This window comes from Narcine bancroftii, chromosome 7 (genome assembly GCF_036971445.1).
Source record: "Narcine bancroftii isolate sNarBan1 chromosome 7, sNarBan1.hap1, whole genome shotgun sequence".
Taxonomy (NCBI): domain Eukaryota; kingdom Metazoa; phylum Chordata; class Chondrichthyes; order Torpediniformes; family Narcinidae; genus Narcine; species Narcine bancroftii.
Genome location: NC_091475.1, coordinates 173328586 through 173344861, shown reverse-complemented (window position 1 = coordinate 173344861; position 16276 = coordinate 173328586). Strand labels below are relative to the sequence as shown.

At 37.7% G+C, this 16276-nt stretch overlaps 1 protein-coding gene across 4 annotated transcripts in view; it reads left to right on the top strand.

The window, feature by feature from the left end:
* Positions 1-16276, top strand: part of xpo4 (exportin 4) — a 90178-nt gene that overhangs the window by 31993 nt on the left and 41909 nt on the right. For all 4 annotated transcript variants that reach the window (XM_069891366.1, XM_069891365.1, XM_069891367.1 and 1 more), the window contains 3 exons: positions 3312-3469; positions 8825-8999; positions 15471-15647. In XM_069891366.1, coding sequence (XP_069747467.1) covers positions 3312-3469; positions 8825-8999; positions 15471-15647 — 510 coding nt within the window. The remainder of the gene's footprint in view (positions 1-3311; positions 3470-8824; positions 9000-15470; positions 15648-16276) is intronic.

Genomic DNA, 16276 nt, shown 5'->3' with positions numbered 1-16276 from the left:
TGGAAGCTATGGTACAGCAATTTTCAAGGTAAAAAATGCTGTTATCTTCAAGTTCTGCACTGTCAGTTTTATCAATAAGAGAGACAGGCTTTCTTCTGTTTTCCACGGTTTCCATTGTGCTACATTAATAGGAAATCTCCAGAATCCCATCTGTTACAGTTGGCACTACCATGGTGCAAATTTTAATAAAAAATGTAAAGGGTGCAATGAGTTTGTCCAACTAATAAGTTATTCATTAATGTTAAAAAAAAATTCACATCTTGCTCTGTATCCTCCTTTTCTTGTATGTATTTTGCATTTGACTGTTATTATCACTTGGATAACAATAGACTTCAATCTTAGTCTAAAAATATACTTTTATAAGAAACTGGGTTAATTAAACTACTATTTTAGGAGTCATTCATCCATGATACATTTATGAATTTGACATGTCTCTGTATTTTTAAATAAAAAGTCACCACACGTGCCAAACTCTTGTCAGGGGTGTTAATAATATTTTGGCGTCACTCACAGAATGTATAATTCTGTAACCTGTTTCAAAATGTATGCATTAAAAAAAACTATGTATATTATGAAGCCAAGTTGCATGAATTTTAACACCAACAGGGCATTGCACCTACTAAGTTCTAAAGGACTGACAGAACTGTTGGTTAAATTAATCTGATATTCATTAACTGCTTGCATTCACAAAGACAACATTCAAACAACATTTCTAAATAGTACAATGGGTTCTGAAAGCATTGTTGTGGATAGTTCATTGAATGGTTGTTAAAGACTTAACAATTTTCAGAATTCCCTAATGATCACCTGTGGTTTGTATCAGAACATCATTCAATTCTGACACTAAAATCTTCAAAAAGTAATCAGGTAAATTTCACTTCCATGCCACCAAATCTCCCACAATACTATTTGCTGAATATATGTAGTCTTACACCATTGAATAATACAGATGTGGATTATATGATCATAATTTTGTTGGATTTATGAAGAAATGTTATTCACTTGCATGTGTACAAAGAGGTTTATGCAGCTGAAGAAAGTTTAGGAAATTTCCATTGTCATTAAAATCTTGGGCTCTTGTTTTCATATTTCTGAAAATTTGATCTTGACCATTGATCACACGCTGTTGTACGTTGACTTCATAATTTCAACATTTTTCTTAAAATATTTGACATTTTGTTTCGTAGTAAGATGAACAATGTAAATCAAAGAGCATGAAAAGGCATGCATAGAAATATTAAGAAAAACTAATGTGGCTCACTTGCTTCCAGAGCTACTGCTAGAATCTCAGCTTCAAAATGTGAAATAAGCTTCTTCGAGAATGCACCATTGCTGAATGCCCCCTAAGGTTGTGCACCATTAGTTTTATACCAACTGACCTTTTCTCTAGTTTTATTGTGTGCTGCCCCTTTCACTCTTCACTATGTTCCCATCTTCGTTCAATTAGCTTTCTACTTTAGCATTACTTCTTTTGCTACTGTGTTCCTTCTTTCTCCATTGCTACCTTAAGATTAAACAACCTACCAAGTTTTTTTTTGTCGGTGCTGCTTAAGTTGTCGACGATCAGGATATTCCTGATCTACCATTAGCTATGCTTAGGATAGCAATTGTTTATTTTGTCAGTTCTTGCTGAAAGTAAAGAGGTTGGGAAACTTTGTTCATGGTGTAAGGTTTATTAGAAGAGTAAATTAGTTAACAGAGGGGAAATAAAAATCAGGAATATGTCAGCTGCAAATTGGATATGTTTTCAATCTAGTGAATGATGGATTAGGCAATTGAAAATGTGATCAACTTGAATGCATACATGGAAATTTAAATTTAGAATCAAAGTCAGTTCGAGTTTCTGAAGGAAATATGCATAACCCATATCTAAATAAATGTTTTATTTAAAACTAAATTAAAACCTTAATGGCTGCATAGGTTTTAATTTATAAATTCTTAATGCCACTGAGTTAACTCATAAGACTCCAAATGTAGCACAGCAATGGTGATTAATTGTAACCTTAGTTATACTTTGAAGTGTTTTAAAATAGGTAAAATTTAAAGAAGAAAGCGAGGCTTATTTGACAAGGTTTTGTTAAACTGGTTGTGTAGGTGACTGAAATTCGTAGGTAGTTGTAATTGTCCCTTGAGAAATATATTCACATCTGTTTTCTTTTTTAATATTTTTATTAAAATTGAAATTTCACATCCAATAATACAGACATACAGATACGTTAAAAGTCCAGAAGATACATCACACTTAAATCATATCATTTAATTATATTGTATTAATATTTTATCATTTTATGAAAAAGGAAAATCTCAACCCACTACCAAAAAAGAAGCTGTTCGGCTTTAATGAGGTAATTTATCACTTTTTTTAAAATCAACAGTTCTACCTTCATAACAAATCAAAGATTATAAAAGTAACTCAAAAAGGGTCCCCACAGTGTTTGAAAGTTTGAATTCAAATCGGAAATTGAGCATCTAATCTTCTCTTAAATTTAAACATGACATGACATGACTTAGCCATTGAGCACGATAATGTCCCTCCATCTGAGCAAAACAGCATTTGTTTTAATTCTTGATGTAACATTTGTATTTCCAAGAATAGAGTTCATCCATATTTACACTACATTTAAGTTTTTTGCAATATGACAGAGATTTAAAACAATTTGACTTTCTTATCCTTGACAGATTAATGCTCAGCAGATGTCTTTGTTTACTTGCCAAAGCTGTTTGCCATTTGACACCAATTTAGATTGAATAAGTAGGCACACTTAAATCTTTAATGATATTATTCCAATGTGTAATATCTTGTAAAAGTGATGTATAGTTCTTGGTTCCAAATCTCAAACTAAGGAAGCATTGAATAATCTTTCTTACTCTGATCTGTGTTAAATGTAAGTTTTTAAACTTTTGGTACAAATTGTGGATATGTGAGGCAAGAAACTGATCCAGTCAAATCAGGGCAGGTGATTACAATGAAAAATATTGCATTTTCCATAATTTTGCCCAATGTGTTCAATTTTGGGAATTTACTGTTAGTTGCTGCATATTGGAATTCAACAAATTCAACTCTGTATGTATAAATTGCCATTGATTTGCAGGTTTTTGGGATCTATCATGTTATTCGCTATTTTTTGAATATCATGTATTGGAGAGCCAATCAATTTTTATAGTTGTAGGTTCAAGAAAAATCTATTTATTCAGCAAAAGCTTACCTAACTTTTCAATGTCTTTTGGACAAGAATAGATAATCAAGAAAGACATAAATTATTTCTAACTTAATGCATAACTAGAATTAAAATATCTTTGTTCTATTGTAGGTACACCGCAAAATCAGAGAAGATTCTGACATGGCCCAAGACTCCTTGCAATGTCTAGCACAGCTGGCCTCAATACATGGACCTATATTTCCTGATGAGAGGGCTCAAGTTGATTACCTGTCTCATTTCATTGAAGGATTACTCAATATGATTAATGGGTATGCTCTTAATTTATTAGGAAATAATGGTTTTGTGCTTTAATAGCATGTGAATCATTTTAGAAAATTATAGTGTTTTTTTAATTCTATCTGGGAGGTAAATAAGTTGGGTGGTTCATACTGTGCAGGCTGCTAGTTCTGAATGGAGCCACCACTATCTAACCATTTGAGTAGCATTGTCAAATTTAGATCCAGGATGTTCAATCTGTCTATCAGACGATCTAGGGGTCCATTGATATCAGTGGGGGGGGGGGTTACTGGCTGCAAATAAGGAATCAAAAGTGAGCTTTTTAATTATTAATTAAATTTTAACTGTTTCACTTTTCATAGTTTTAAATGTCTGATTGGCCAAGTTGATGGCAGAGTTTTTACTGCTGTGAAAACTTTCATGGCAGATATGGGGGCATGTCTCCTGGGTGCTATTTGAGGTTTTGCTGCCGTCGGAATCTAGGACACCAAACTATGAATGTGGGACCATTATATCAATCTTACATAATACAAATGTGAAGTGTGATTTTCTTTAGTAATATTTAGTTCCCAATAGAAAAGGATGTGGGCTTTGCCAGCTGAGCCAGAATTTAATTGATTATCCCTAATTGACAGGAGAAGGTGGTGGTAACCTCCCTTATTGAACTACTGCAATCCTTGAGGTGCTGTTAGGGACAGAGCACCAGGATCTAGACCCAGTGATGTAGAAGGAATATTTTGAAGTCAAAATTATATATGACTTGAATGTCAACATCCAGGTGATGGTGTTCCCATGCTTTTGCTGCCCATGTCCTTTTTGGAAGAGATGATAGGGTTGGAAAGTGCTGTCTAAGGAGAATTGGTGAGTTGCTGTGGTGCATCTTGTAGATGGTACAAATTTTTGCTACTTTGTGCTGGCGGTAAAGTAAGTAGGTGTGGATGGGGTGCCTATCATGCAGGTTTCTCTGCTCTGTGTGATGTTGGATTTCTTGTGTAGGTTAGTGAAGGGTATTTCATCACATTCCTGATTTGAGCTGTGTAAATGGGGAGTTAGGAAACAAGTTACTCACTTCAGGGTTTCTAGCCTTTGTCCTGCTCTTGTGTGTATGACTACTCTGGTCATTGGTAACCCAAGATATTGATAGTGGGGTATTCAGTGATAGTAATGTCATTGAATGTCCCGGGATAATGGATGGATTTTGTTTTGGATGTTGTCATTGCCTTATTCTTGTGTAGTGCAAATGTTACCGGTTGCCTAACAGCCCATGCCAAAATATTGCCCAGGTCTTGCTCTATTGGACTTTGTGTCTGAGGAATTGCAAATGGTGCCAAACATGGTGTAATCATCAGGGACCATTTCAGCTTACAGCCTTACAAATGAAGGAGGGTATACTTAATGTGCATTCTTGGGAAGTAGATTTCATGCCAAGGCAATTTTAAAAAAAAATACTTGCTCTATATACCTTAAGGGAAAGTTTGTTTTGAATCTGTGATTGTTCTTTACCCTTTGAAAGCAGTATTGAGGCCAATTATGGTGAATCTGCTGTCACCCTTGTTAACATTCATTCTCTCAGTAGGTGAGGAAGTATTTTTTGTTGTGCTTATCTAAATATTTTTAGTTGAAAGTTGTTTCCATTGGTAGTTGAATAAGAATTGAGAATTATTGAAGTGCCCATGAAAGTGTTGTTGCAAGTTTTATTATCTGAAGGAGACCCAGGAGGATTCAGTGCAAGCAGGAACACCCTTCTGTTTATACTAGTGACATTTAAAATTCTAATAATGTAGGGAGCATATTCAGCACAAGTATAAAAATAGATTGGCTTTTTAAAAACTTTTTTTGAATCTACAACAGGTACCGTTTAATCTTAATTTCAGAGATTCAATGTGTAAGTTGCACAAATAGTATATGTATTGGTCATCCATTTGACCAGATTTGTCAGATATTTATACTGGGGACGTTCCAACTGTCTCTTCAGAAACTTCCTGTGGTCTCCCTTTTTAAAGGCTACTGTTTAGGCCACCATAAAACAGGAAAATTATTTGGTGCATTAAATATATTTTGTGGATGTTAAGCACCTGAGCGGTCTGCCTAAAGAGTGGCCAATTTATTCACTATTAGCCCAAATTACATATTGGATTTCAAAGAATCAGAATAAATTGTGCCTTATTATAGATTCAAAATATGAAAAGATGGCAAATGTATTCTCAGTACTGAATATAACCCCCAAGAATCAGAATCAGGTTTATTGCCATTAACATGTGTCACAAAATTTTATTGTGTAGCAGCACCATCACAGGAGCAAAAATTGCTATAGAGTTCCATAAATGTACTATTTAAAAGTAAATAAATTAGTGCAAAAAAAAGAGGAAAAAGGTGAGGTACTGTCATTGATCATTCAGAAAACTGATGGCTTAGGGGAAGACACTGTTTTTAAATAGCTGGGTGTTTGTCTTCAGGCTCCTGTACCTCCTTACTGAAGGAAGCAGTGAGAAAATAGCATGGCTTGGGTGGCGAAGGTTCTTGATTATGGAGGCTACTTTCTTGGCACCCCTCTTTACGATGTCCTTAATGGAGCGAAGACTAATGCCCATGACAACACTGGCTGAGTTCATAACTCTCTGTCCTGTGCATTGGCACCTCCAGACAGTGGTGCAACCAGTTAGAATGCTCTCCACAGTACACCTTTAGGAATTTGCAAGAGTCTTTGGTGACATACCAAATCTCCTCAAGCTCTTATCAATAATAGCCTCTGGTGAGCCTTCTTCATGATTGCATCAATATGATGGCCCCAGGATAGATCTCTACCCAGAAATTGGTTCTTTACCCTCTCTACTGCTGGCCTTTCGAGGAGGACTAGTTTGTGTTCTGATTTCCTCCTTCTGAAGTCTACAGTCAGTTCCTTAGTTTTGCTAACTTTCAGTGCAAGGTGGTGGTTGTGACACCACTCAACGAGCTGATCTATCTCCCTCTTAAAAGCTTCCTCGTTGCCATCTGTGATTTTGCCAATGATGGCGATGTCCTTGGCAAATTTGTAGATGGCATTTGAATTGTGCCTTGCCACACAGTCATGGATATAGAGAGAGTAGAGCAGTGGGCTAAGCACACATCCTTGAGGAGCACCTGTGTTGATTGTCAGTGATCATTATCTCAGGATATTGGTCTAGGATGAATGTGTAAACTGAATTAAAGGTACATAGTAAAATCCTTTTTGAAATAATATGTACTTTTCTCTTGAAAATATTGAAAACTATTTTCATTTGGGAATAACGTTTCCATTTTTGTTTCCCATCAGCATATATCAATTTGTCTTTCAGCTCATGATCTAGAGTATGTGTTAATCATTTCATTTTAACTCAAAACTAAAAATGAATCAAATTATAGTATCAACGTGATAATGAGTTTGAGTGGCTGAGGGAAGGCATAAAGTACATGGGGGGTCAAAGTAGATAAGAATTTATATAATTAGTATAAGCTTAATTATATCCCTTTGCTCCAGAAGGTTGAGGAAGACCTGGTCAGATGGAGGACTCTGCCCATTACATTGATGGGAAGAGTCAGCTGTGTCAAAATTAAGGTGATGCTAAGGCTCCAATATCTTTTCCAGTCGTTACCCATTGCATTGTTCGGGGTTTTTAAGGTGCTTACCGAATGTGTCAGGAAGCTTCTGTGGAATGGGAAAGTGGCTAGGATCTCCAGGGAAAAGTTAATGTGGGATTGGGGGGGGTGGGGTTTAAAATTACCTGACTTTGAAAAGTAGTATTGGGCATCCTAAGCGAGATTTATCGCCTTTCTATTTGAGGGAGAGGAGCCCTAAAATGGATGCAGATTGGGTTGGGCTGCATTCATTAGGTGAAGAGAAAGTCAAAGAATTTATTTATAAATGGGATGTAAAACTACTCTTAAAGAAAAGGGATAACTCCATCCTAAAACATGTACCTCAGACATGGAAAAGGATAAAACAAGGCATTGGATGGAAGGTGGGGATATCCCCCAAAGCATTCTGACTCAGAATAGTTTAATACCCTTGACTCTGGGTAATAAGATCCTGGACACCTGGTGCCAGAGTGGGATCAGGATTGATACAAAGGTGGGTCGTGGTGGGGGGGGGGGGGGGGGGGGGGGGTGGGGCAGCTTGTGTCATTTCAGCAATTGAGAAACAAGCATGATTTGTCCATCAGAACATTCTGCTGCTATCTGCAAATAAGATATTTTTTGAGGGAAAAGTTGGGACCAGCAATGACTCTGCCTGAATGTAGTGATATGGAGATTCTAATTCAAAAGGGGAATGTGTGTAAATTTATTTCTAAGATGTATTACATATTCCAAACTGAGGGTCCGAAACCAGGCCTACAAATGTTGAGGGAGAGTTGAGAGTCAGACTTGGGTTCAACAATTAATGAAGAATGGTGGCAGGACCTGGGTCTGGACAGTGTGTCAGAGGTTGTCAATTCCAGAAACAGGATTGTATAACTTCCTGCACCAGATGTACCTTACACCTCAGAAACTACACAGATCAAATTCTGAGATTTCAGAAATGTGTTTTAGATGTGGTGTGAAGGTGGGAACTTTTGTCCACTCTACCTGGCTATGCTCAAAGATGAGACCTTTTTGGGAAGACCAAGGGGATATTCTAAAAAAAATTACAAGAGTGGATTTTTCACAGGACCCAGAGCTGTTCCTCTTGAGGGATAATGGTGAAGTGCAGTTTAGATTGACTAAATTCCAAATTTTGTTTGTGAAGATCACTTTGATGGTAGCCAGGAAGTGTATAGCAGTTTTGTGGAAGTCCGACTTCCAGCTAAGTATCACGAGATGGAATATGGAAATACAGAGTTGCATTCCCCTGGATAAAATCACATATAACCTATGGAGAAAACATGACACGTTTGTTATTTGCAACCTTATTTGCAGTACATTGGTTCTCAGATAGATTGATTTCTCCTCCCCCCCCCACCAAATAGGGATGAGGTTAAATTATCCCAGTCTGGCCAGAGGTGTGATTATGGAAATAGGATGGCGGAGAAGATGCACCTATCCTTTTCTTTTCAGATACTTAGTCTTCTTTTTCTTTTGAGTTTCTTTTTAGTGTTTGAATGGTGTTGCATTTTGTGATTTCTTTTAATTACAGGTCTTGATAGGGGTTGTATGCCCCATGATGAGTGGGATCGAGATAAGTTTTTGGAATGTATTTGTTGTGGTGGGTGGGGGGAGTTGGGACAAATATGGACTTTGGGTATGCATATGTTTATTGGATTTTGTAAGTCTGAAAACTAAAATAACATTTAAAAAAATAAATAAATTTTCAAAGTTCATGCTCTGAAATTTTCTTATGTTATTACTGAAAAGTGTCAAGTAGAAATTAATTTCAATTTCATTAAATTTTCTAGGATAGAAATTGAGGATTCTGAAGCAGTAGGAATTGCCAGTGTTATGAGCAACTTGATTTCAGAGTTCCCACGTAGTATTTTAACTGCCATTCCAAGCGAACTGTTTTCTTCATTCATAAATTGTCTGACACATCTCACCTGCTCCTTTGGACGAAGTGCTGCCCTTGAAGAAGTGGTAAGCATTTTCTCATTTCTTCTCGACTTTGTCATAACTTTTGAACTGAAATCAAAAAATTCACATTTTTGCTATTTATTTGCATGTACACACTTCCACTGCTATTTTAGTATCATATGATCACTTCTTGGTTGAAGAGAAATTCTAAAGTTTTCATGAAGTTGAAAAATACTTGGATGTATAGTTTGGAAATGATCTAAATATAGTACAACTCTGATTATCTGAAATGGTCGGGACTGGGCCCATTTCAGATAAATGGTTTTTTTCGGAGAACTGGCCATTTTTTAAAAGCAGCCCAATAGCAACAGCAAATCACTTGTAATAGTATTTAAACAATAACAAGGTAAGGCTTTTTAAGTACTAAAATAATGTTTAATTCTCACCATAAAATGCTGGCCACCGCCAATCCCGCTCCTGTCTGGGAGCTTGAGGTCCCCGCTACCACCAGGAGCCCAGGGTCCACCAGTGCTGGGAGCCTGATGTCCCCGGTCAGTTTGGCTCAAAAAATTTTTTTTGGATAAATGAGGATTTTGGATAACTGAAGATTTTGGAGAATCCGATTTTTGGATAATCGGAGTTGTAATACCAAATAGTTCTACGTGAATCTAGTTTGATTTTTTCAGTGTAGAAAATTATATCACCAAAGATCCCTGATTCATTTATTTTTGTGATTTGCATTGTTTTATTCTGAAGAGAGAATTATTTAACTTTAATGTTCTTGACTTTTAATAGACGAGAAGATGAAAGTCGCATAACTTTCAGTCTTTGGCAACTCTCTTAAACTGATCATGAGTGTTCCCACCCTTGGTGTCATATTTGACACTGAGGTGAATCATAGATCACGCATCTACTCAATGGCTATGATCCTCCATTTTCACCTGTGAAATATTAACCTCGTCCATACCTGAATCTGCTCAACTGCTGAAACTCATCTGTGGCTTTGTTACCTTTTTACCTGATTGTCCCAGTGCACTGCCAGCTGACCTCATTCCACTTTCTGAATTTGCCATCACAGTGTTGCTCTGTCATAATTTGTATTGCTCCATTATAATGAGTGCATTGTCAATGTATATGTGTACCAAAATTCTTTTTAAAATATTTTATTTTTGATTTTCAAAGACTCATGTAAATTCAACAAACATTAGATTCTTTTCCCATGCAATATGATTTAGAGTTCTTGCTCCCCCCCACCTCCCCATCCCTTAAATTATACAAACACAAAAATCTAAGAATACGGAAATACAAAAAACACATAAATACCAGTGAAATTAACGATTCCCCTCAAGGCACGACAACCCCGAATGTTAAATAAAAATGGGTGCACCACATCCTCCTTTTCACACTCTTAGTCATTTACCTGCTTTTTCCCTTATTTGGGGTGGTGGGAAGGGGGGTGGAAAACATAAATTATATTTGCGCACCCATGTGCTTCAGATAAGGTTGCCACACTTCAATGAATGCATCTTATCTCTTCCTTAAATTGTAAGTGATTTTTTTTCCAGAGAAATGCAGCACTGTATTTCGATATTCCATCATGTGATACTTAGCTGGGACTTGGAGTTCCACATAACCTCTATACACTTCCAGGCTACCAACAAGATGACCGTCACAAACTGAATTTGGTGTTTGGACCATCTAAACTGTACTTCCCTAATGTCCCCCAAATGGTACAACTCTGGATCCTGTGGAAAATCCACTTTTGTAATCTTTTTTAAGAATTAAGGATTTCACCCTTTTACACCCTTGTATACACCCTTGTATACAGCCAGGTGGAGTGGACAATGGTTCCAACCTCCACACCACCCGTAAAGCACATTTCCAAAATTTCTGTCATTGAAAATTCCCGTCAGGCTACTCAGACACAAGTCTTCCCACCATTGTTCATCAGTTGATATGCCCAAGTCCGACTTCCATTTTTCCCTCGACCGATGTAAGCCTCGCTTCGGGGCCTCACTTTGGAATATGGAATACATTTTAGAAATAAATTTACACTCATTTCCCTTTCATATTAGAATCTCCATGTCACTACAATCAGGCAGGGTCATTGTTGGCCTCAGTTTGTCCCTTAGGAAAGATCTTAATTTCAGAAAGTAAGAAGAATGTTCTGTTCATTTGCTCATATTTGGTCCTCAACTGCTTGAATGAAATGAGTTGCCCTTGAAGGTAACAATCCTTGATACACCTGATCCCTTTCTGGTACCAGATGTCCAGGATCTTATTGCCCAGAGTCATGGGTATTAAATTGTTTTGGATCAAGGGCTTTTTAGGAGATATCCCCACTTTCAATCCAATACATTGATTTATTCTTTGCCATGTCTGGCACACGTTGCATTATGGGGGTTATCTGTTTTTAAAAAAAATAATTTAATGTCCCATTTGTATATAAATTCTCCTGCTATCTATTCCCCTATTGCATGTAGCTCAATTTGTGCCCAAGAAGGGGGACCTCCCTCAAAAAATGAGGTGATAAACCTCACCTGGGATCCCCAGTAGTATTTATTTTTAAATCTGGCAATTTTAAGCCCCCTCCGATTTATATTCCCATGTAAACTTTCCCATGGAGACTCTAGACACCATTTCACAAAAAGTTCCTGGCACATCCATAGAGCATCTTAAAGAAATAAATGGGCAGCGTTCGAAAAAAAATATTGTAGTCTTGGCATCACCTTCATTTTTACACAGTTAAGTCTGCTCACTAACATTTTGGGCAGAGTTTTCCATCTAGCCAGGTACTCCTCAATCTCCCGGAGAAAAGGGAGATAATTTATATATACATTGCGTAAGTCTTTTCCACTTTTATTCCCAGATATTTAGTGCCTTCCTGTGGCCATTTAAATTCACTTCCCTGCCAAAGGCATAATCTTGCTTTTGTCCAGATTAACTTTATACCTGGAAATCTTCCCATAATCCTCCAGTGTGGTCCTCAGTCTGGCCAATGACCCCCAGGTTTTGTCAAATACAATAACACTTTGCCGGCAAATAGGTTGATTTTGTGTTCCACCTGGCCCACCTTGAACTCCTTTATGCCTGGATCCTGCCAAATGGTTTTCGCCAATGGCTCAATAGCTAGTATGAACACATCTGGGGACAGTGGGCAGCCCTGGCTACTAGATCTACTCAGCGGGAACAATGGAAACATCTGCCCGTTTGTGATGATTTTAGCCTGGGGTTTATAATAGTCTCCTTACCCAATTAGTAAATGTTTGACTCAGTCCAAATCTCTCAAGTACCTTGAACAGAAAATCTCACTCCAATCTATCAAAGGCCTTCTCTGCATGCAAAGATACAGCCACTCCCAGGTTCCAGATGTATTGACCAATCTAGCTATGTTGTCTGCTGATGCCTCTTTTGATCCTGATTTGTTAATTTGGGTAAATGTTTCGCCAACCTTTTAGCCAGTGTTTTTGCTATAATTTTATAATATGCATTCAATAAAGATATAGGCCCATAGGAGGAGAGTTTCATTATGTCCCTGTCACTTTTTGGGTTCACTGTAATGATTGCTGTTGAAAAAGACTCCGGGAGGGTATGAGTCTCTGCTGCCTGATCCACCACCTTCATAAGAAGGGGCATTAAAAGGTCTATAAAATTCGGCAGGGAAACCATCTTCTTCCAGCGATTTACCGGCCTGCAGAGTGCTCAGAGTATGTTTGATCTCTTTAGAGAAGGGGGCAAGGGGGCATCTAGCTCCTCTAGATCCAAATTTGGTAGTTTCAATGAAAGCAAGAAATAATCTATTTTAGCAGGGTCACCCCCGCCCCCGATTCTGATTTATACTGCTCTTTATAGAACTTTACATATGTTTCATTTATTTATTTTGCTTTGTTCAAAATCTTGCCTTCCCCCATTGATTCCCTTAATTGTCCTCGAGACCTCTTCTGCCCTCACTTGCCAGGACAAGACTTTAGGAGCGTTTTTGCCCCCCAATTCATAACACTGTTGCCTTGATCTTAAGATTACCTTTCATGTTTGCAACATACCGTATTTGTGCTTTTTATTCACTGAATCCCTATATTTTTCTTCAGACCCTGATCTTTGATGGTCTTTTTCCAGTTAAGCTATGTCGTGCTCCAAATTATTAAGCTCCTTCAAGTACCCCCTTTATCCTTTTAGTGCATCCAATTACATAAACCTTCATCGAGTCCCAAATGAATAAAATTATTGTCAGTAGAGGGGCAGTTCACTTCACAGAACAGTTCTATCTGAGTTCTGACAAAGCTACAAAATTTTGACTTTCCCAGCAACAGTGAATTTAGGCACATCCATATGCCATAGCCTGCTTATCTGGCATTATGATGGACAAAGTCAGGGATGAATGGTCTGACAACTGCCGAGCCATGTACTTAGTTTCCACTATCCTACTTTCCAACTGGGCCAATGCCCAAACAAAAAGTCGATTCTGGTGTAGTATTCGTATTGCCATGGTTCCTCCTTGACAACTTCCATCTTCAGCCTGCACTTTCTACCGCCTGCAGAGCTCATCGCTGTAGCCATAGCCACCACTGCCACCGTAGCTACCCCCGTCTCTACCGTCGCCGCTATATTGCTGCCATTGCTGTTGCTGCTGCCTCATCCCCTCCGCTGCTCGCAGAGCTGCTCTGGGGTCGCAGGTAAGGTGTCCTCCACAGCGTTCTCTCTGTTGCCACCCCTTTTGGCCCATTCCTTTTGCCGCCCAGGGGTTTCACCTCAACCTGCCCCACAGCGATGTCTGTATTCTTCCCTGAGCCTGCCGACGAGCAGGTCCCATTGTCTTCCAGGAGCTGTTTCTTCTTGTGGGTGCCTCAAACAAGCCCTGCCATTTTCTTTGCCATAAGGCAGCTTCTCCTGGTCTTTGTGGTGCGCTGGGGTCACTTGATTTCTGGATTGCCTTTTTGTCTTTCTTCCCCATAGCTATAAGGTTTAAAATCATTCAGTTAATTTTTCATCATTCTTCTGGTTGTTTTCCAATTATTTTCACTTGCTATTTCTGGAACTCTGAGATTCACGCCTACCCCCTACTCTGCATCAAGTGACTCAATTCTTGTTGGAACGAAACAGGTACTTTGTAAAGAAAAATACAATAACTATAATAGTTTACTTAACTGAAATAATAAATACAAAAAGTATAATAAATATTCGTAGTTATCCCAGTGCAAAAAAAAAGTAACAACAAAAGTGCAATTGTATCAAGGCAGTTCCTGATTAGTGTGACAAGGGAAAGTTCGAGAGCCTTGTAGCTGTTTGAAAGAAACTGTTCTTGAACCTTGAGGAGCTGGTCTTCGGACTTCAGTACCTTATGCCCAAAGGTAGCAGTTAGAAGAGGTTGATGTTGGCTGCCTTCTTGAGGCAACTCCTCACATGGATACATTCAATGAATATGAGGTCAGAGCTGTCAATGTTTGTTATATTTTTGGAGCCTTGCATGTTCCTGGGCAGTCAAATTCCCAAACCAAGTTGAGATGCAACCAGTCAGTAGACTTTCCACAGGGGACCTGTAGAAGTTTGATAGAGTATGTGATGACGTACCAAATCAAATCAGGCTTTCTGGAAAGTAGAGACATTGATGCATCTTGGCCTAATGTGCTTTCTATTGTTTATGCTCCACTGGACAGATTAGCAGGTTTAAATAAGTATTCAATTCTCTCTTGGCTGACATTACTAGAATGTATGTCACCTATATGATTGCAGTCTTGTTCCTTTGTTTTAATCCCTACCCTTGGAACACTCCAGTTCTGATTAAAGGTCATTAATCTGAAACATTAACTGTGAATAGATGCCTGGTTTGCTAACCATTGCCAGTATTTTTTACTTCAATAGAGTAATTTCAACTAAAAGCTTATTGATCTGTTTTCTTGACGTTTAGCTACAATTTTGGTGGACACAGACCTGCTGAGTTCCTCCAACATTCTTATGTTTTTACCTAAACGACTGTAGTTTTATTTTGTAGTACTTTTACCATTAATTTAGAAAAACGAATGTTATTTGAAAAATACATATACTTGGAACTAATTGATTAGCTATGGTATTCTGCTTCATATCCACTGCATTTTTTTTTAATATAATGGGACCTTTGGAAACTTAAAGAAGTCATAGGTTGTGATGAATGTACTGAAATGATTAGTACTCAAGTGCATAGAAGATCCAAGCTCTGCTAAATATGCATAACATTATTGGTTTCTCAGTGTTTACACTGACTTCTGTATGCTTTTCCATGCAGAAAACATAAATGCAATTGTCTAAATTATTTAGGATTACAAAGTACTCCAGATTTTTTTTTCTACATCACGTATTTTGCAATTCTGTCAGTATCCAAAGCAAAAATATTCAGCTAGAAACTATTTTGATAATTTTTGGGAAAGTTCTGGAATATACTGAGTGGTTATAATCATTCATTGATCTTGTTTTTTATTTTGTACTGTGGAATGTTTCCATTCAGTTCTGTATGTTTACTTACCATTCAATTAAATAATTTACTTTTTTTTTGGTTCTCAGCTAGACAAAGATGACATGGTGTATATGGAGGCATATGATAAACTCCTTGAATCATGGCTTACACTTGTGCAAGATGACAAGCATTTTCATAAAGGATTTTTTACACAACATGCTGTGCAAGTTTTTAATTCATACATTCAATGCCATTTGGCAGCACCAGAGGGCACAAGAAACTTGGTGAGTATAACTTCAACATTTATTCTGTTTGACTTCACCAATCATGCTTTAAAAAAAGTTATTTTTCACCCACTACCATAGATTTTTACACCAATTATCTTACATTTTTGCCGTCTCTTGCTGTTCCTGTTTCAAAGCACTGTTCTTGTGTCTTTTAAGTCCTACAACATTAAACAGGCCGTTAACATTGGCATCCACATTGTTAATATAGATGACAAACAGTGGATCCAGCACACCACTGGTCACAGTCCTTCCAATGCTACCCTCTTCCTCCTTCCATAAAGCCACTTTATAAGCCAATTTTGAATCCAATGGGCCAACTCTCCTTGGATCCCAAATGGTCTAACCTTCCAGACTAAGTTGCCTTGCAGGCCCTTGTCAAATGCTTTTCTAAAATCCATGTGAATATATTTATATTCACTTCATTGCCATTAATAATCTTCTTTACCTCTTCACCAAAAACTCTATTACATTCATGAGACATAATCTCCCACTCTGTAAGCAATTATTACTGCCTCCAGTTAGTCCTTGATTATCCAAATGTCAGTAGATCCTGTCCCTCCAAATCCCTTCCAAAAATTATCCAACCACTGACATCAAGTGCATTGACCTATAGTTCTCTGGCTTGT